This window comes from Nicotiana tabacum, chromosome 17 (assembly GCF_000715075.1).
Source record: "Nicotiana tabacum cultivar K326 chromosome 17, ASM71507v2, whole genome shotgun sequence".
Lineage (NCBI taxonomy): Eukaryota > Viridiplantae > Streptophyta > Magnoliopsida > Solanales > Solanaceae > Nicotiana > Nicotiana tabacum.
This window is the reverse complement of record NC_134096.1, coordinates 88,242,551-88,265,434: the sequence shown is the minus strand read 5'-3', so window position 1 is coordinate 88,265,434 and position 22,884 is coordinate 88,242,551. Positions and strand designations below refer to the sequence as shown.

General features: G+C 39.5%; 1 protein-coding gene across 5 annotated transcripts in view; it reads right to left on the bottom strand.

The window, feature by feature from the left end:
- Positions 1-5,403: 5,403 nt before the first annotated feature.
- The window catches only part of LOC107814933 (transportin MOS14), a 97,030-nt gene continuing 79,549 nt past the window's right edge, over positions 5,404-22,884 (bottom strand). For 4 of the 5 annotated variants that reach the window (XM_075234556.1, XM_075234558.1, XM_075234555.1 and 1 more), the window contains exons 22-24: positions 11,947-12,131; positions 11,425-11,545; positions 5,404-5,917 (exon numbers count right to left, since the gene is read on the bottom strand). In XM_075234556.1, the coding sequence (XP_075090657.1) occupies positions 5,898-5,917; positions 11,425-11,545; positions 11,947-12,131 (326 nt within the window). In that variant the 3' untranslated portion in view covers positions 5,404-5,897. Of the gene's footprint in view, positions 5,919-11,424; positions 11,546-11,946; positions 12,132-22,884 lie in introns of all 5 variants that reach the window. The other variant, XM_075234559.1, reaches the window with a different exon arrangement.

Below are 22,884 nucleotides of genomic sequence, written 5' to 3'. Positions count from 1 at the left end.
ACAGACTTATGGGTAGGCCGGTAACCTGTCCCATTTGATGTCAAATAATCTTAGAGGCTTTGAAGACAGAGGTTCATTTTGTACAGTATGTCAGAGGCCTTGACGGCCCATATGTATTCATATTTTATGAAAGATGATTCATTGATACATCGTTTGCCCACTTATAGTTATACATTATGAGTTGTGGCCATGTTGGCCCTTGATAGTTACAGAAGAAAAAAACAAATGAGTTACAGAGTGGTTTGCTCGGGCTAGTACGGCACCGGGTGCCAGCCACGCCTTCCCAAATTGGGGCGTGACAAAGTGGTATCAGAGCAAGTCGGGTCCTAGGGAGTCTACAAAGTCGTGCCTAGTAGAGTCTCACTTATGGGTGTGTTGCGCGCCACATTTATAACTGAGAGGCTATAGGGCATTTAGGAAATGTTATCCTTCTTCTGTTTCCAGATCGTGCCATAGAGCTAAGTTGTAAGAAGTCAGTATAAAGTTTTCACCGAATTTTGTATGCACTAGAGGTGCTATCACAATAGAGCTTTAAGGCGTAGATGTAATTTCTACTTATGTGGAAGGGAAGTTATGAAAGAAACAGAAGATACGATGCAAGATTAAAAGGTAATTAAGGTAAAGGTGAAGAAGATACGAGATACACAAGTACAAAAGGTTGTGAATAGTCCAGAGCTCAGATAGAGGTTGGGTTTTTAGTTTAGTATACAGAGGAGACGCTACGCGAAAGTTTTCAAAATCTCAAAGAGTTAACATTCGAGGACGAATGTTTCTAAAGGGGGGAAGGATGTTACATCCCGTACCTTAGCATTAGGATATGCCGTAGTAAATCCACATGAGTTCGAAGGGATTATGTCTATTAGGAGGTTATAGAGGGTTTAAGACATTTTTATTATGAGACCCTGTAAGTTTACAACGTTGATACCGTTAGATATTATGTTAGTGTGGTATTTTCTTTCAAGTGGAGTATTTTAGTAAGAGTTTTATAAGTATAATTTTGGATAGTTACCATTATTACTATTTTCGAATATGGTAAATTATACACATAATATGAAAAAGTTTATAAATGAGATTTTCTTTATTGTAAAAATAGAAGTTATTTTCTCACAAAAGAAAGTTATATTTTTACCATTTTAAGAATTAAGCGTACGCAAATTTGTACTCTTTATATGAGATTAGAAAAATTAGAAGTTGAGAAAATATATGTATTGTTACATGAATGTTTTAATAAAATAATAGTGTATGTATTGATTTTATATGGTACCACATGACCACGATAGTAGGGTATATATAAAGTGTATTAAAAGTGGGTAGTATTTTAAGTAATTTGAGACAATTCTTAATTATGCGGGTAATTGATTAATTACTGGGTAACGGAACATTACCTAATTACCTAATAAGTGGATAAAGATTAATAATTCCCACCCCACCCCACGTGGCAGCAAGCCACCTCTTGGAGAAGTGACTTTTAGTCAATTTTCAACTAATGTGTTAGTTACAGTACTTCATTTCTAACAATTTCAATACTACAATCAGATGGGATCACTATTTCATTTCTAACATTTTCAATACTACAATCAGATGGGAGGTTTGGTACTTTAGCAACGAAAGTTCTTACAAAATTCCTACAAAGTTCCTACAACCAGAACGTTAGAGATTTCCTACAAACAAAATTCTTGCGATCAAATCGATTCCAACAAGAATTATTAGAACCTTAGCAACGTAAAATTTTGCGATTCTAAAGGAGTACGGTGCAATATTTTCTAAGAATATCATACGAAATTTTTCCCTACTCCAGGTATGTTAAGGCTATCCCTTCTTTCTTTTGGCATGGTCCAAGTAACGACACGTAAACGTAATGCTATTCCATAAGTGGTTTTACTCTTAACAGTTAAATAATGTCTATGTTATTCATTCCTGTAAAGTTATATCCAAGTAACGATACGTAAACGAAATGCTATTTCATAAGTGTTTCTACTCTTAGCAGTTAAGGACGTCTATGTTAGTTATTCCTGTAAAAGGATATTCAAGCATGTCTAAGTATGTTCCTAAGTCCCTATTGAGGTATATGATAGAGATGTTAATATTTATAATATAGTGATACACGCATCTTCATGCATATTCATTTACCATCGTGCTATGGCCGGTCGGGCAATTACCACCGGTCGGGCAGTTATGTATCATTATTTACCACCGGTTGGCAGACATGCATATTCATTTATCACCGAGCTACGACCGGTAGGGAAGTTACGTATTTACCACCGAGCTACGGCCATCTACCACCGAGCTACGGCCGGTTAGGCAGTTACCACCGGTTGGCCGGTCAGGCAGTTACCACCGGTTGGGCAGTTATGCATTTACCAGCAAGTTACGACCGGTCGGGCAGTTACCACTAATCAGTTGGGCAGTCACGCATCATACGATATGGATAATAGTCTCAAAAAGAAGTATTGTATATATATGAGTATACTAAGTATGTATATACCGTGGCACTTCAGAGATTCAGGTTGATTCTTATATGTCTTTAATTAATGTTGACTTATTGTTATGTTTCAATTCTGCCTTACATACTTAGTACATTATTCGTACTGACGTCCTTTTGTTGGGGACGCTGCATTCATGCATGCAGGTATATATAATCAATTTGACGAGCCCTCATAGTAGACGAGATTGGCATTCAGTAAAGGATCGGTAAGATTCCACCTCATTCTGAGTGCAGCCGAGTCTATGAGTCATCGTGTTAAAATTTTTCTACAGACTTATGGTAGGCCGGTACCCTATCCCATTTGATGTCAAATAATATTAGAGGCTTTGTAGACAGAGGTTCATTTTGTACAGTATGTCAGAGGCCTTGACGGCCCATATGTATTCATATTTTATGAAAGATGATTCATTAATACATCGTTTGCCCACTTATAGTTATACATTATGAGTTGTGGCCATGTTGGCCCTTGATAGTTACAGAAGAAAAAAACAAATGAGTTACAGAGTGGTTCACTCGGGTTAGTATGGCACCGGGTGCCAGCCTCGCCTCCCCAGGTTGGGGCGTGACAGTCGGGTTAGGTCAGATATAGGTGAGTCGAAAATGGATAATGTAAAAACGAATAAAATATTCGGCCTGACTCATATTTAGTACGGATAGAAAATGTATTAACCGACGAATAATATGGATATTCATATTATTCACTTCTTGAATATGGATATTCATATTATTCACTTTTGGGAGAATTTTTAGTCTCTCAAACTTTAGGAATCCTCAATTTAAGTCTTTGCAAATGTAAAAGTTAAACCCATTGGTTATCCATATTTTTTCCATTTTTAAAAATTTCATTATTCAACCCATTTTTTAATAGATAACATGGAATAACTATTTTTTTAATCCATTTTTCCACCACTAAACAGAACGACCAGCTTCAAAGCTTACCTTATCTAATTATGTACTAACAAACCAAAATGTTATAGGGCTGATAAATTGTAGAGCAAAATTTATTTATAGCCACTCGAGCTAAATTTATATCACCTGGTAGCCACAAAATGACCCATACAAGTTATAGCCTAAAAACAATAACAACGGCTAGCAACTGAAAAACCTGAAAGTGGTGCCACTGAGGAAAATTGGAGCCGCCGCGGCGAGAATTATTAAACATAAAGATAATAGAGGCAAGAGAGAAGGAGAAGGAAGCAAATCGGAAGACGATAATCAAAATGTTGAAACGCCGGAGCTTGTGTACGGACACTGTGAGTGAAACTGTGACGGCGACGACGTATCACTATATTCAAGAAACAATGACAGATTGAGAGACTTCATAGTTATATGCAGGTAACAAAATCTTATCTAGTACTCCAAGAAAGATGCACACAACAAAAAAAGGATCTTTTTCTTCCGTTTCCCTTTTGGGATTAGTCTTTTGTTCCAGAAAAATGATGATCAGGCCACAAAAAAAGCTAAAGGAACAAAGAGTTCCTAATCTAATACCAAAGACTGCACCTTTTTCTTTACAAAATTAAAACTTTTTCAAATTTTCATCTTGTAATTCAGTATATGCATCTCAATCTAATTAGACAACAAAACACTCTTTGCCAAGTCCTATTATATAAACTGTACACATAATTCTGAACAAATAAAAATTTCCAAATACTAGGAAAAAAGGGAATTGAAATTTAAAGGGTTTTTTTCAAAAAGAAAATAGAAACTCATCATCTTTTTCTTTTCTTTTTTCTTTATCTTTTAGCAAATTAACGGTGCATTGATAAGTAACAGGAAGAAATGGGAAAGCAAGAATCTTTTAGTGTTGTGTTTCAATGGAGTTGTAGGGTTTTGAGTTGGGAGTTTGAAGTCACGGGAAATAACAGTTTTATGATTGTTCTTTCTTACATAACTATGCATAACATTGAAATATATACAAAATAGACTGTCACTATACAAAATATATACAAAATAGACTGTCACTATACAATTTATATAAAATAGACTGTTACTATACAATATATATACAAAATAGACCGTCACTATACAAAATATATACAAAATAGATTGTCACTATGCAAAATATATACGAAATAGACTGTCACTATATAATTTATATACAATAGACTGACACTATACAAAATAGACTATCACTGTATAATTTATATACAATAGTCTGTCACTATACAAAAAATATACTAAATAGTCTGTAACTATACAAAAAATATACAAAATAGACTGTCAGTTTGTCACTACACAAAAAATATACAAAATAAACTGTCATTATATAAAAAATATATAAAATAGACATTTCGGACTATTAGATGTAATATGTTTGGGCCGGAGGGTTATTTCGTGTCAATGGGGAAAAACATGGACTATCAAAATTTTGAGGGGCCAGGGTAACTTTCTCATAAATTGTTGGTTGCAGTTCATTTTCTTTTGTCAAATCGCTAACAGTCGGAGAAAATCATAAACTCTCTACATTGTTAACTTTTGCGTAGTGGATTATCTTCACATTCATTGGCTTTCTAGAGTTTGATTTAATAAAAATTGAACAAGTAAAAAAGGGGAAGTCATAGCAAAAAATTTACAGATGCAGAAATCATTAGCTGTCCGGTACATTGGCATATACAATATTAGTGACTGGCGCAAAATGCATTAATGTCATCCGAAGAACCAATTATAGTTGTGCCAAAGTCGACAACATTAACACCTGCTGGCTAGATTATGAATTATAACCAAGAAAAAAGGATTTCTTAATGCATACCAATTGTTCTAGACAGTAAAATTAAACTGGACAAAATTTTACCCTAAGTCACCCCTTTACTCTCTCCTCCCACCAATACACCCTTAAAAAGGTGGATCCTTTAGTGCAAATTCAGACATTAGATAAGAAAGTCTTAAAACCAAATAGTTGACCTTGGAAAGTAAAATTTGTGGAATAATTGTTATCCTCCATTTTATCTCTTTTTATGATTCTTTTACCCTACTATCCAATTACCATAAATGGGCCATCAGTGCCTTGTTGATATGTTATATATTACAAAATTAATCTCTATAGTTCAAAATTGGGGATACTGTACATTGGTACAAAGAATTCATAAATTTTCCAAGGACTTGAGACTCGTTGAGAAGGAAGATGGCTGCATTCCAGGACAAAACTCAACTTATATAGAATGAAGGTGCCGCAGTTTCAATATCTTTGACGCAATTGCTCAACTTTCAAGTAAAATTTGGTGAATTGCGATGTCCATCAGCAAATTCTCTGACTAAACGCTTCAGAATTCTCCCCCCTTTACCTTGCATATGCCCATAATCACTTGTTCCCCCAACATTACGTCTGCTCTCGATATAGTCTGAAGCAGCAGCAGCAAGTGCCTTCATCCAAAGAGGAACCAAAGACTCTAGTTCCCCCTGCTTTAGGTACTCAGCTGGTAAACTCTGTACCTGGAAAACGATTATGATCACACAAAAGAATGTCTTGATACAACTTTTCAAAAAACGAATATCTCAATGCAATTCTCCGAACTTACTGAAGTAGCTGGAAATAATACAATATATCTGGAGAAGGAAAAAGAATTAACCTACTAATGGAGTCAAAATAAGTGACAGACCAAGCACACACATATCAACAACAGCAACCTAGTGGAATTCCACATGTGGGGTTTGGGGAGGGTAGTGTGTAGGCAGACATTACCCTTACTCCGGAGGAGTAGAGAGGCTGTTTCTGATAGACCCTCGGTTCAAGAAGATGAAAAGAGACAGTGGAGCAGTAATAGCAGAGGAAGCAAGAAAGATAACACCAGCAACGCAATAACCAGAAAATAGAGAGAAGTAATAACAATAAGCAGTAACAATAACACAGTACTACAGAACACAATGGAGTAATATGGATACAACAAGAGCCACTAACATCCTAAGACACTACACTATCGGACTAGCCTACTACGACCTAGCCTGCAACCCTAATGAAGTAATATGGACGCAATTGAAAAGCCACTAGCAGCGTAAGACAAAACACATTCATGCCTCATACCTCCTAACCTACAACCTTAATGCTCGCCCTCCACAACTTCCTATAAAAGGGTATGTCCTCGGGAATCTGAAACCGCTCCAGGTCCATACTAAGCACACATAATAAAGCTAATATGTAAAATATCATAATAGTTATGGAAGGTCTGAACAATATGGTCAAAACTGCAAAAATCAATGGATGGATTAAAGGCTTTGAGGTATCAAGAATTGGAAACAACAACCTGGAGCTTACATATTAGCTTTATTCTGTGTGCTTAGTCTGGAAACAACAACCTGGAGATTACACATCTTCAATATGCTGGATAGACCCTAATTTTTTATGACGCAAAAGAGGAGCAGTTGAGATATTTGAGAATTATCCTGGTTTTGTTTGAAGGTATCTCAGGACTCCACATCAATTGGAAAAAGAGCCACCTTTTTCCAATTAATGTAGTACCTGAGATGGAGCAACTATCACTAATACTGGGAGGTGTAGTAGGATCCCTTCCTGCTATCTATCTTGGCATGCCTCTAGGTGCTAAGTCTAAGTCCAAGGAGATATGGATGTCATTGAAAAATGTAAGAAGAAGTTATCCAGATGGAAAGCACAATATCTATCTATGGGAGGGAGACTGATTTTGATCAATTCAGTACTTGACTCACTTCCTACATATATGGTGTCACTTTTTCCCATCCCTGAAAGTGTAATTCAGAGACCGAATAGACTCATAAGATCTTTTTTTTTGGCAAGGAAACCAAGAAAAGCTTATGGAGATCTAAGATTACAGAAGTGGTTACTAGTTGGGATGAAGTTGAAACTAGAGCTGGAAACAGAGATAGATGGAGGATTGTCCCTGCATGTATATGGTGGACAATCTGGAAGGAGAGGAACTCTAGGTGTTTTGAAGGCGATAGCAATTCAGTGCAGAAGATCAAACTGAATTGTGTTCTATTTTATTTTTGGTGTAAACAGAAGTGGCCAGAAGATACTGTATCAATCATAGAAGTTTTAGAATACTGCTAGGATTGTAGATCAGTTAGTCTTTCCTTTTGTTTTCTTGTAAGTATGGTTTCAGTACAACCTATGTACTGTTATATATTAATACACACAAATATTACCATCTCAAAAAAAAGAAGCATAAATTATAGAGGACATATTTTTTTCGGTTTCGGTTTTCCGGCTTATTCGGTCGGTTTGCGGTTAATGTTTTCTATAATTTCGGTGTTCGGTTCGGTGCTCGGTTTTACAACTTCGATTTTCGGTTAAACCGAAAAACCGAAGTTTTCATAGAGGACATAGTTTTCTCGATGGGCTACCCACAGATTGGGAGGGGCATATGGACAAAGTGAATCAGCTGCTTTCAAAGATTCCTCATTACAATAAGGAGTCAAGACATTATGAGTTAGATTTTAGAGATAGAGGAAGAGCAGGACTCAGAATCCAGAGCTCAGTTAAGAACTTTCAAAGCTGTGCTGTACACTGTAAATGGAATTTCTGGAGCCTTTTGTTGTTCAACCTCTGAACAGCAAGTCATTGAATTGACTAAGTGTGTTCAGCAAGGCATCACGTGAAGTGGAATAGGAATCATTATTCATTGTTCAAAACCGACCGAATTGAACCGAAAATCGACCAAACCGAATTAGCAAAAACCGAAGAAACCGAACTAATTTTGGTTCGGTTATTGGTGCACCAAATAGAAAACCAAAAATCGAACAAACCGAACCGAACTTCATAAAAACCGAACCGAACCGGCCGACGTCCACCCCTACTTCCTCCCTTCAAGATGGTTTGGGCATACGAAGAGGAGAAACACAGATGCTCCGGTGGGGAGGTATGAGAGGTCGACCTTGGTTGGTCTGAAGAGGGTTAGAGGTAGGCCAAATAAGTACTGTGGAGAGGTAATTAGGCAGGACTTGGCGTTGCTCCAACTCACCGAGGACATGACCCTTGATAGGAAGGTGTGGATGTCGAGAATTAGGGTATAAGTTAGTAGGCACTAGGTAGTCGAGTGTGTCTTCCTCATACCGGTAGTATTAGTAATTAGCCTTATATTCGGTTATTGACAATCTTTATTACTATACATTTTCTTATTATCTTGCTGTTGATACTGCTTGTTCCCTTATTATCTTGATGTTGTTAGTGCTTGTTTTCTTAGTAACACTCTGGAAAATTTCGAAGTACTTAAGTGTAAAGCCCGGTAAAATTTATAAAAAAAATAATGTTTCATGGTGCCGAACTAAGTTTAAGTGTTTGAGGATTATAGCGGCTCGGACGTTTTGGGTTGAACAATGCACCGGAAAGTAAAGGAAAAATTTTGGCGGAAAAACGCGTTTATGCGACCGCATAATCACTCTGCGGGCCGCATAATGGCCGCAGAAGTGAGCAGGAGAGGGCCATTCTGGAAGCAGCTATGCGGTCGACTATGCGACCGCATAACAGTTATGCGGACCGCATACACAGACAGATTTTTGATCATTTTTGTCAGCGATTATGCGACCATATGCAGTCCGCATATCCATTATGCGGTCGCATATGCAACCGCAGAATCGTTCCGGAGCTCCATTTTTTGGGTTTTTAAAACCCGACCCTATTTCGTTAAATACACTCTTTGGGCCATTTTTGAGCTATAATTTGATATTTTAGAGTGAGAGAGAGTGCCCTAGAGTGAGAAGGTGTTCCTCAATAATTGATTATTCAATTCTTGCTCAAGTTTTGGAAGATTAAGAAGGGAAACTCACTAGGTCTTCATCCTAGAGGTAAGATTCTACACCCTAACTCTCAATTTCGAATTTTGTCTAGAAATGGGTAATTAGCAAGAAAATTGTTGGGCATGAGAGTTGTTTATTTTACATGCATGTGATATCAAGGGGTGTAGGAAGATTGTTGAACTAAGCATGGTAAATATTGGGTTGTGGGATGATGGAATTCTTCATAATAGGACCTTGGAACCTTAATGCACACTTAGTGTTTGATAAAATGCTCAAATGAGCTAGAACCATGATCATCTTCCTAATTTTGGTACTATTTGTCATATTTCTAAAATAGATTGAAGTTGCTAAGAATTCTGGAATATTTCAAGTGTAAGGAAGTTCAAGGGAGGTATGTTGGCTAAACTCTTCTTTTAGAATTGGAATTCCCATTGTCCTTGTAAGTTACAAGATGTTGATTACAAATCGAGTATTCCGATAAGTTTTGTGATAAAGATATATGTTCAATTCGTGTTTCAAATGCTCTTTATCATATTGCATTATAAATTGAGGATGTGTTCCAAACTATGGATTGTGTATCCACATGTTATAATTTCAAGTCATGATTTATGTGAAAGTTATTATGCCAAGTTGTGTAGAGATTGTGGTACACCTCCACCCGCATATATTGGGGTGAGGCGGCATGACCGCTTTGTGTGGGGATTATGGTACAGAGATTGTAATTGTGATACATCTCCACCCGCATATATTGGGGTGAGGCGGCATGACCGCTTTGTGTAGGGATTATGGTATTGTGGGACTGCACCTCCACCCGCATACATTGGGGTGAGGCGGTACGACCGCTTTGTGTATAGTTTTGGTATTGTTATGGCACCACCACCCATACATATATATTGGGGTGAGGCGGCATAGCCGCTTTATGTTGGTATTGGTATATGCGATTCATTTCCACCCGCATACATTGGGGGTGAGGCGGTATAGCCGCTTTGTGTAGGTTCTTGGTACTGTGGTTATACATCCACCCGCATACATTGAGGTGAGGCGGCGGGGCCGCTTGAGTAGAGTTGTGGTATTGTACTTACACCTCCACCTGCATACATCGGGTGAGGCGGCGGGGCCGCTTTGTGTGAAGATGGTTACAGAGGATCTCATCTTAAATCATATAAATGATAGCTTGCTCTGGTTTAAACGGTTAGCTATATCATGCTATTGTCGCCCTGATTCATCATATTCATATTGTATTTCTAAATTCTTAAATTGGTGTTTGGTTTTCATACTATTCGACGGTACTAACGTCCCTTTTGCCGGGGGATATAGCCGGAGCCTTGTTGCCGGCATTATCATTGTACTCTTCCTTATCTATAGAGGCTCCGTAGACATAGTGTAGGTTGTATAATGGTGCTGGTGAAGTTAAACTCGTGTGTTGTGCTTGAATTACTATTTCCACTTCAGATTATGAAAAATGTGTTTGGAATTGAGACTTTAAAATAAAGTAACTGATGGTAAGAAATTGGTGTTGCAACATGATCACTATATTGGTTGATTAACGAAAACATATATATTCTCTTTATTCATGAATGAATTTGGGTAGAAGGAAATCTAATAGGCTTGCTCGGCCGGGTTCACTCGGTTGAGCGCCGGTCGCGCTCCTCGGTTTTGGGGCGTGACATTCTTATTATTTTGTTGTTGGTATTGCAGGTTGTTACTGCTTTCTTTTTCTTTCTTTGAGTCGGGGGTTTATCGAAAACAACCTCTCTACCCTCAAGGTATGGGTAAGGTCTGCGTACACACTACCTTCCCCAAACCCCACTCGTGAGATTATACTTGGTTTTTTGTTGTTGTTGTTGTTGCTTCCTTCAAGAAATTTTATTGAAGATCAATGCTCAATTATTGTAGAAGAAATAATTTATTGAGTGCATGAACAGCAGGATCAGTTTTAAGTAACAGACTAGCAAACAGAATAAAGCTAACATGTAGAATATGCATAAATTATAAAAGTAGCAAAAGTGGACCATTTCATTAGCTCATATAAGTGCTGCCAGAATAATAAGCTTCCTTCCTTCAAGGAAGTGTGCAGAAGATCAATGTCTCAATTATTGTAGAAGAAACAATTTATTGAGTGATTAACAGCAGGATCAGTTTTGACAAAATAAATGAGAAGGCACTTCGGGGGGGGGGGGGGAGGGAGTGGGGGGAAAGGGGGGAGGGAGAGGGAGAGAGAGAGAGAGGACTGAGAGAAGAATGAAGCCATCCATGTAAGGAATCCCAGCAAAGATGAGCCTTCCAGGTGGTTCTTTCACTTAAACTGCACATAGCAGCCAATTGCTGCAAAATGGTTGCAGACTTGTGAACCTGTTGAGGGAAACAATAGCGTCAGCAAAAAAGACCATAAAGATCTCCAGAATCATCCTACTGTAGTGTTCGAAGGAAAGTTGTTCATCACTCCTGCTTTCCTTTCAAAATGGCTTGGGATGCTTCACCAATAATACTGAGCTACTCGATCGTCATGATAATATTTCCTAGTAAGAATTAAGAAAGGATCCGATTCTAGCAAAATTGTTTCAATACTAATAAATATAAAGTTTCACTTGCGTATATGACAGCTAAAGATTAATTCAAAGATAAGACTCTAGCAGCCTACGACATACTTGCAAAATAAATGCTTTAGATACAAAGCAAACTGCACCAAACTTGATTGCTAGCACTTCTTTCTATAGTATCTCGAGGAAAAGACATGAGCTGTTTCAATTTACCCTTGACATCGCAGAAACGCCAAGTAAAGCATACATTAGGTTTGACACGAGGCCGTCACCACTGTGAGATATGACTTGTATTGCCATAGCATCAATTGAACTATCAGAAATACCAACTATGCTTTCCAGTTCAGAACCATGTGCAAGGGATTCAACCAAAGCATTTAAGCCTGTCTCCAGGAAACCTGAAGCACAATATCAAGTTAAGAGTTTCTCATTTAGAGTTAAATAACACATCATCAGATGTAAACCGTACTTTACTAAGGTCAGAATCAGAAGAGAACTTCGATATCATGAACAGACCAAGGACTAAAAAAATAGTCTTCAACAGCCGTAACAAATTATAGTTGCACAAGTAGTACATATTTCATGTAAAACAACAACAAACCCAGTAATTTCCCACAAGTGGGATTTGGGGAGGGTAAGATGTACGCAGCCTTACCCCTACCCTTAGAGGCTGTTTCCGATAGATCCTCGGTTGGAGAACGGATGAAAAACGTAATAGCAATAAGTAGGAATAACAACAAGATAAAAATAAAACCGAAGCCAAGAAAACATTTAAACTCTAGGTAGTAATAACAATCTATGAATAAAAGGATATCATACTAACACTAATGCTAGCGAACTGAGTAAGACAGAGAAACGCTCGACTACCTACTAGCCTTCTACCCTAATCTTCATTAAGGTGCACTATTAAATGGACTGCACAAGATTTGGATTACACATAAGGATCTGATCAAGCTATTGCCATGTTCTGTTATGGCTTGCGGTTCTCATTCATAGCAGATTGTATTGGACATACTTAATGTAGCTGTGAGAATGCACGAGAGAAAAATCTATTTTTATTTACAATGATACAATGAGCATTATGTATAAGACATATTACTACTCCTACTACATAAGGGACTAGGACATATTCTACTCCTACAATATATGGGACTAGGATTATTTATACATAACTATCTAACACTCCCCCTCAAGCCGGTGCATACAAATCATATGTACCGAGCTTGTTACATATGTAACTAATACGAGGATCAGTGAGGGTCTTGGTGAAAATATCTGCAAGCTGATCATTCAATTCACTACGAGTCATGCCAAACAACTGGATAACTGTGCTGAACTTACCAAATCAGACTCGGGGAGACTGCTCTAGACCATAAAGTGACCAACGCAAGCGATATACAAGGCCGCTAGACTCCTGCTGAGCAACAAACCAGGTGGTTGCTGATAAACAGAAGTTGGCCGAAAAGTCGCAGGAAAAATTTGAAAATAGTGAGACTAAGCTGAATTCCACACTACAAAATAGGTTCTAAAACACCACCAGAAAATAGAAGCTTTTCTGGAAATCACTGTTCACGTCAGAAAAAAAAAATTCACTGGAAAAAATAAAAGTTAGTCAAAATTTTATGTAATTTATATGGGTAGGCTCGGAATCACTGAACGAGTAAGTTGTCCCGAAGAAGTTGTCAAAAAAGTGGCAGGAAAGGTTACTGTAGCTCGCCGAAACCCTACTTCTGGCGGTGCGTGGATGCGCATGACTTTCTGCCGGAGCGATTGACTAGGGTTTTGTCGCCTGAACAAAATGGTAGTGTTGGTTTTCGCACAATACTTACGGATGAGGAGATAACGCAAATCAATCTTGAGTTCTTGAGTCGTCAACAAGAAAGACGCACGGTGACTGACTTTTCTATTCAGATGGGACTGGAATTTCTAGGGTTTCGGATCTCATGGTGGTACTGGTATATGCACAGTAATACTGTAGCAGTGATGAACCCCGGGAACAAGACAAAGTTGTCGGAAAATTGCACGGCAATGAGATCTTTCTTCCCGGATGTCGTTGGAATGACGCACAACAATAATTTTCTCACTGAAGCTTTGATACCATGTGAGAATGCACGGGAGAAAAATCTATTATTTTAACAATGATATAATGAGCCCTATATATAATACATATTCTACTCCTACTACATATGGGACTAGGACATATTCTACTCCCACTCCATATGAGACTAGGACATATTCTACTCCTTCTACATATGGGACTAGGATTATTTATACATAACTATCTAACAGTAGCAAGTTTCAACATTTAAAGTATTTTTTTGGATCGGTAAGTTTCAACATAGAGGGAGTGTTAGTTTACAGATATGTATAGTGTAGTCTTGTCCCACATTGGAAGAGGAGTAATATCTCCTTGTAGTGTATAGCTATAAATAGGGACCTCTTGTATTGTATTTATCATCTAATATCAATAACATATTTTCTCCCGTGCCGTCTCACATGGTATCAGAGCATTAGTGAGAAAAGATTACTGTGCGTCATTCCAACGTTAACCGGGAAGAAATAACTTAGTCATCGTGCAATTTTTCCGGTGACCTAGGCTTGTCTAAGTGAAAGTCACTTTATGTCGGTGTTGTGCTAAAATCAACAACACCACGAGGTAGATCACCCTCCGACGACCAACCCCTGAAATGTTATCCGGCAGAAAAGCCGCCACGCTCCTCCACGCATCGGCAACAACAACTTTTCCGGCGAGGGTTCCGGCACTTTCCGGCCATTTTTTGGCGAAGTTTCTTCAGGACAGTGTGCTCTCCTCAAAATTTCGAGCCTAACCATCTAATTCAAATCAAATTCTGACCACTTATATATTTTTCCGGCGTGAACAGTGACCTTTCCGGCCATTGTTTGAAAACATTTCTTCAGGACAGCTTGCTCGCAAAGAAATTCCGAGTCTATCCATCCTGGTTACGACAAATTACAACAACTTTGGAATTTTTCGACGAGCTACAGTGTTTCCGGCACAGACCAGTGTTTTATTTTGCAAATCACTTTCTGTTGGTGTTGTGCAAAACACAGAGTGATCAGCCTCGCTACGAGTCATGCCGAACTCCTGAATAATTGTGCTGAACTTACCAAACCAAGCTCGAGGGAATTGTTTCAAACCATATAGTGACCTGCGCAATCTGCACACACAACCATTAAACTTCCTGTGAGCAAAAAAATCAGGTGGTTGCTCCATATAAACTTCTTCCTCAAGATCACCGTGGAGAAAAGCATTCTTAATGTCTAACTGATAAAGAGGCCAATGACGTACAACAACCACGGATAAAAAGAGACGAACAGATGCTACTTTAGCCACGGGAGAGAAAGTATATCCTTTTGCAACAAGACGAGCCTTAAGCCGATCAACCTGGCCATTCGGGCCGACTTTAACTGCATAAACCCAACGACAACCAACAATAGACTTACCTGCAGGAAGAGGAACAAGCTCCCAAGTGCCACTCGCATGTAAATGAGACATTTCGTCAATCATAGCATGTCTCCATCCTGGATGAGATAGTGCCTCACCTGTAGACTTAGGGATAGAAACAGTGGACAAAGAAGATATAAAAGCAAAGTGAGGTGACGACAGACGATGATAACTTAAACCGACATAGTGGGGATTAGGATTAAGTGTGGATCGTACACCTTTGCGGAGTGCAATTGGTTGACTAAGAGGAGACAAGTCCGCAGTAGGTGCAGAAGCTGATGTGGGGCGTGAATCACCTGGTCCTGATGCTGGATGTGGACGACGATGATAAGTCAAGAGTGGTGGAGCTGCAAAAGGTTGAACTGGATTATGCGGAGGAACTGGAGCTATATGTGGTGGAGCTACAACTGGAGCTTTAGGTGGTGGTACTGGAGCTATAGGTGGTGGAGCTACAACTGGAGCTGTAGGTGGTGGCACTGGAGTTATAGGTGGTGGAGCTACAACTGGAGCTGTAGGTGGTGGAGCTGGAGTGACTGAATCTCCAAAAGATGAAACTGGTAGTACCTAAGAAATATCTAAGTGATGACCTGAACCTGTGAAGTATTATTGGGTTTCAAAGAAGGTAACATCAACGGACATAAGGTACCGCTGGAGGTCAGGAGAGTAGCATCGATACCCCTTTTGTGTTCTCGAGAAACCCAGAAATACGCACTTAAGAGCACGAGGAGCTAACTTATCTGTTCCTGGAGTAAGGTTATGGACAAAACAAGTGCTTCCAAAGATACAAGGTGGAAGAGAGAACAAAGGTAAGTGGGGAAACATGACAGAGAATCGAACTTGGTTCTGGATAGCTGAAGATGGCATACGATTAATAAGATAGCAAGATGTAAGAACTGCATCCCCCCAAAAACGCAACGGAGCATGAGATTGTATGAGTAGGGTACGAGCAGTTTCAATAAGATGTCTATTCTTTCTTTCAGTTATCCCATTTTGTTGAGATGTGTACGGACAAGATGTTTGATGAATGATCCCATGAGATTTCATAAACTGCTGAAATGGGGAAGACAAATACTCTCGGGCATTATCACAGAAACCCCAAATTGATTTTGAATTTCAGCGTGGAAGGTCTGGAAAATAGAAAACAGCTCAGATCGATTTTTTATCAAAAATATCCAAGTGCACCTGGAATAATCATCAATGAAACTGACAAAGTAGCGGAATCCCAAGGTGGAACTGACCCGACTAGGACCCCAAACATCTGAATGGAATAAAGTAAAAAGTGACTCTGCTCGATTATCAAGACGCCGAGGGAAATGGGAGCGAGTATGCTTACCGAGCTGACACGACTCACACTCTAGAGCTGACAAGTGAGATAAATCAGATACCATTTTCTGAAGTTTTGACAAACTGGGATGTCCCAACTGTTTATGTAATAAATCTGGTGAATCAGTAACAGGACAAGTTGTAGAAGGAAGACAAGATTTGAGTCCATGTGATTTAGCAAGGATAAGGTAATAAAGTCCGTTTGATTCACACCCGGTACCAATGATCCGCCCCGTACTGCGTTTCTGTATAAAAAACATGATCATCAAGAAATAAAACAGCGCATTTAAGTGATTTCGCTAAGCGACTAACAACTATGAGATTAAAAGGACTATTGGGAACATAAATGACTGAATCTAAAGGTAAGGAAGGAAGTGGGCTTGCTTGACCAATTGCAGTTGCCATGGTTTGAGACCCATTGGCCATTGTGACTTTTGGAAGAGATTGAGAATACGAAATAGTAGTGAAAAGAGATTTGTTCCCAAAAATATAATCTGATGCACCTGAATCAATGATCCAAGACTCAGAGGATGAAGATTGGGAGAAACAAGTCACGCTATTACCTGTGTCAACAACAGAAGCTATCTCAGAAGATGTCTGCTTACATGCTTTGTACTGAAGGAACTCAATATAATCTGCTAAAGAAATCATCCGACTATTCAAAGCATCGGTTCCTATGTCGCTACAATTTGTAGTAGTAGGGTTAACTTGAAATAGTGGAAATAACTCCTGTGAGAAAACTAAAAAAATAGCTTGAAAAACACTGTTTACAGCAGGGAAACACAACACTGTTCACGCCGGAAACACTATAGCTTGCCGGAAAATTCCAGAGTTGTCGGAATTTGTCGTAACAAGGATGGATAGACTCAAAATTCCCTTGCGAACAAGCTGTCCTGAAGAAATATTTTCAAAAAATGGCCGGAAAGGTCACTGTTCACGCCGGAAAAATACAAAAGTGGTCGGAATTTGATTTGAATTAGATGGGCAGGCTCGAAATTTTGAGAACACACTGTCTTGAAGAAGTTTCGCCAAAAAATGGCCGGAAAGTGGCCGGAACCCTCGCCGGAAAAGTTGTTGCCGGTGCGTGGAGGAACGTGGTGGCTATTCTGCCGGATTAAATTTCTGGGGTTGGTCGTCGGAGGGTGATTTACCTCGTGGTGGTGTTGGTTTTAGCACAACACCGACAGAAAGTGACCTTCACTTAGACAAGCCTTAGGTCACCGGAAAAATTGCACGATGACTAAGTTCTTTCTTCCCGGTTAACGCTGGAATGACACACAACGATCTTTTCTCACTAATGCTCTGATACCATGTGAGAAGGCACGGGAGAAAATATGTTATTGATATTGGATGATAAATACAATACAAGAGGTCCCTATTTATAGCTATACACTACAAGTAGATATTACTCCTCTTCCAATGTGGGACAAGACTACACTATACATATCTGTAAACTAACAGAGAGCAACATACTTTGGAGAGAGATGACGGGATGGTGGAATGATTATCCGGTTATGAGCAAGTATAAAGAGCTCCTCGCCAAGATATTGAAATTGTTGAAAGGGGAGGTAAGTGTGTGGAATAAGAAAGTGTTTAGGACGGTTGAGGTGAAAATGCGGGAGATCCTGAATGAACTAAGGGATTCGGAGACGGTTGGAGGGCGGGAAGAGTTGGAGGTAAGAGAGGAAGAGAGAGAAAAGGAATTAAAGAGGGTGTTAGCTACTTTGGCATAGCCCAAGAAACTAGTTGGAGACAAAATTGAGGGCGTTATGGTTGGAGGAGGGGGACCTTAATACTATTTCTTTCATAGGATAGAGGTGAAATAATAGGAGAAATTTTATGGAGACGACGGAGGTAGAGTGGGTGGTGTGAACAGGAGAGACAGTAAAAAAAGGCTATAGCAGGGTTCTACCTAAGTTTATTTAAAGAGATAGGTTGGAGACCAAAGCCAAGAGGAATACAGTTTAAGAAAATTTGGGATAAGAAAAGGGAGTGGCTGGAGAGGGAAAGTGGAAGGAGGAGGTGTGGGGGGCAGTAGAGAGTTATGCAGGTGATAAAGCCCTAGGTCCAGATAGTTTCACATTGGCTTTCTTCCAACAGTTTTGGAGCACGGCCAAGGGGGAGGTGTTGGAGAATGCGACGGTATTCTAAGAGGCCGAAGATTTTGAGAGAAATCTTAATGCATCTTTCATAGCCATCACCCCGAAAAACGAGGAGGTACGAGTATTATAGACCTAGTAGTCTAGTGGGAAGCATTTATAAGATCATTTCTAAGATGCTTTCCAGTAGACTAAAAAAGGTCTTGGATGAGACAGTGTCTACTTCATAGAAAGCTTTTGTGTAAGACATATTCTAGATGTAGCTTTGGTGGCAAATGATGCAGTGGACTCCAAGAAGGAAGCTAGTAGAACTGGGTTTGTTGTGCAAGCTAGATGTTAAGAAAGCATATGATCATATCAACTGGGATTCCTGGACTTCATTATGCTGAGTATGGGCTTCGAGGACAAAGGAGAAATGGATAAGATTTTGCATATCTACAGTCATATGCTTGATATTTGTGAATGACAGGCCTAGTAGATTTTTTGGTTACTCAAGGGGGTTGAGACGGAAATTCATTATCGCCGATGTTGTTCACATTAGTAATGGAAGCAACAAGCAGAATGATGTATTAAGCAGTGATGCAGGTACATTTGAGCGGCTTCTCGGCTATGTTTATAAGTCAAGGCATCATAACTCACCTTTTATTCACGAATGACACTAGTATTTTTTGATGCCGATAGGAATCAATTGGAATAGAGGAAACAACCAAAAATCTGAGAAGTTCTTCCATCTACATTCTTTTTGCAATATCTGCTCCGCCATACACCTAAACGGAACTAGAATAAAAACATATTTCCGGCCATCTCATACATGTTCACCCCCAAAAACAGCTTTTCAAGTAACAAAGGTCCATCTCCTGATGTCTGATAGAGTGGGTCTTTCTGCTACTTGTTGCCCAAAGTACCCAACTATGCACCTTTTTAGCAGACCAGTATCCTTCATGCCAGCTAGCTCCGAGATAACAATATCTCCTTTGACTGTAGTGGTAGCTGATTCTCTGAGAAAGTTTGACTGCCATTTACAGATTTACTCTCTCGTAATGCTTTGGCATAGGGGTAGTTCTCATCAGTAATCCTGGGAGGCTCTGCAATGCTCTGTTGTGAATAGCATTTAATGAACCTTTTTATCTTAAAGGCTATGTCACTCCACCCCGCATTTAAAGCTAATTCAGGAATTATTATAACCAACCTCTCATCTCCCAGAAGTGACAAAATACTCATTTTTCTTCCATGATTGTTGTCCTTCCTAGAGCAGAAATATTCTGTTAGGTGCTTCTTGGTTTTCCATCCCCTAACCATATTCCTCTGATTTTTCGAGGCCTCTTTAAGGATGTTGCAGATCCATTCCATAATCTTTCTGCTTAATGTTGAGCGTCTTATCATATTGCAGCTTCTTTTCACCCAGTCATACCATACGTCTTTGTTGAAAGCCCACCTGGTGACGTCAAAAGTATAAAACCCACATTGAAGTAAATTCTATTTTCCTCCATGGGATCTATAGTAGCAGCTTGGCTAAGTAGTGAAAGAGAAGATGATTTAATCAGTAATCACAGTGGGTGAAAACTGGGTTTCAGAACGAAAGGAAGGAATTCCGGTAAGGAGACACCGGAAAAGGTAGTTCTACAATCCTAAGAAGTAGGAAAGAGAGTTCTCGGGAAAAGTGCCCGGGAGCATTTTATATTATTTTCTTTTTCATTTTTTAAAGTTTATTGTTAAGTTCTCTACTTTTTATGACAATTGTATACTGAGATTTTCCCACAACCACAACAAGAGTATTATCCCACACCGTGGAGTCTGGGGAGGGTAGTGTGTACGCAGATCTTACCCCTACCTTGTGAGGATAGAGAGGCCGTTTTCAATAAACCCTCGGTTCAGGAAAGCATAAGCACCACATTAATGAAAATATAGAAAAGAAGGGGCAATACCAAAAGCCATATAAAAGCAGAATAGAAACAACAAGACAATAAGGTGATCAACAATGAAAGAAAACAACGGCTAGTCATAAAAACCTACTACCAATAGAAAGCGAGACTGCATGCCAATACTACTATTATGAACACTATAGACTACCTACTCTACTACCCTAATCCTCGACCTCCATACCTTCCTATCAAGGGTCATGTCCTCGGTCAGCTAAAGCTGCGCCATGTCTTGCCTAATCACCTCTCCTCACCTTTCTTTGGCCTACCTCTACCTCTCCGTAAGCCCTTCAATGTCAACCTCTCACACCTCCTCACCAGGGCGTCTGTGCTCCTCCACTTCACATGACCAAATCACCTAAGCCGCGCTTCCCGCATCTTGTCCTCAATAGGGGCCACACCCACTTTGTCGCGAATAACCGCATTTCTGATCCTATCTAACCTGGTGTGCCCGCACATCCATCTCAACATCCTATCTCTGCTACCTTCATTTTCTGGACATGAGCGATCTTGACTGGCCAACACTCAACCCCATACAAGATCGTTGGTCTGACCACCACTCTATAGAACTTACCCTTAAGTTTCGGTGGCACCTTCTTGTCACACAAAACACCGGAAGCGAGTCATCCCGCCCCAATACGACGCGTGACATCTTCATCAATCCCCCCATCCCCCCTGAATAATAGACCCAAGGTACTTAAAACTCCCTCTCCTAGGGATGACCTGCGAGTCCAGCCTCACCTCCGCTTCCCCTCCTTGAGTCTCGCCACTGAACTTATACTCCAAGTATTCTGTCGTGGTCCTGCTCAACTTGAAACCTTTAGATTCCAGGGTCTGCCTCCATACCTCTAATTGCACATTCACCCCGTCTTGCGTCTCGTCAATCAATACAATATCATCTGCAAATAGCATGCACCACAACACCTCCCCTTAGATGTGGAGCGTCAGTACGTCCATCACCAGAGCAAACAAAAAGGGCTGAGTGCCGGCCCCTGATGCAACCCCATCATAACCGGAAAATGGTCCGAGTCCCCACCCACCGTCCTCACTCGGGTCTTTACCCCATCATACATGTCCTTAATCAACCTAACGTAGGCAACAAGTACACCTCTAGCCTTCAAACATCTCCACAAAACCTCCAGCGGAACTTTATCGTACGTCTTTTCTAAGTCGATGAACACCATATGCAAGCCCTTCTTTCTCTCCCTATACTGCTCCATCAATCTCCTAACAAGGTGGATGGCTTCTGTAGTCAAACGCCCCGGCATAAACCCAAACTGGTTCTCAAAAATATACTCCTCACCCTAAGCTCTAGCACTCTCTCCCAGACTTTCATAGAATGGCTAAGCAACTTGATACCCCGATAGTTATTGCAATTTTGGATATCACCCTTGTTCTTGTATACAGGAACCATCGTGCTCCACCTCCACTCTTCGGGCATGTTCTTCGTTCTAAAAATAACATTAAGTAACCCATATCAAAATTATTACTTTATTAAAAAAAGGCATTATGTTTGTATAAGTTCTCTACTTTTTATGACATTTTTATACTGAGATGTTTTGACAATATTAACAAAATTATTACTTTGTCAGAAAGAGGTTCATCTATCTTGAGGAAGGGTCATCCCATGATATTATATCACAATAATATGATAAACTAAAATAAGCAGGAACGGTCGCTATGAGTATTGCTGAAGAGATGAGTAAAAAAGAAAATAACATATTAGCTAGGCGGCAACATACACTGGTCGCCATCGCCTACTGGTAGTGAAAGCTAATTTGTGAAAATAGATTCTACGCTAATAAAGTAAGTTAACACTCTATAATTAAATAAAATTATTCGAATATAAATGTTTACTTAAGGTAAAAGTCCTCAAGGGTCAATGACGCACGGTTCGAAACTCGGTGGATAATAGCCCGTCCTCTAACGTGTCCGCTTATAAACCAGTGAGATGTGTCTAACCCACACATCACAAGCTATGCTCTTACTACTGGACCAAAGCCCAGGGTTTCCCAAGATCAATGTTTTTAAAAGCAAAAATTGGAAGGAAAAAAACAAGGTCCATGGGGCTTAAAGCAAAAAGCAAGAAGTGAAGTGCACCATTTACTAGAACTAAAGAATATTAAACATCCATGATTTAGTACAATTAAAATGAAATTGTAATAAAATAACTAATTTTAACATCCAATATACCATAATCGCGATATCCAACCCTCAAAGTTGAAATTCAAAGAAGCGACAAGTTCTCATTAGAGTAACTTTGTGCACCATTGTTTGAGGTACAAACTTCTCTATAGCACATGGCTTTACCCATGAAGCAATAATTCTTCGCTTCGCATCCCTT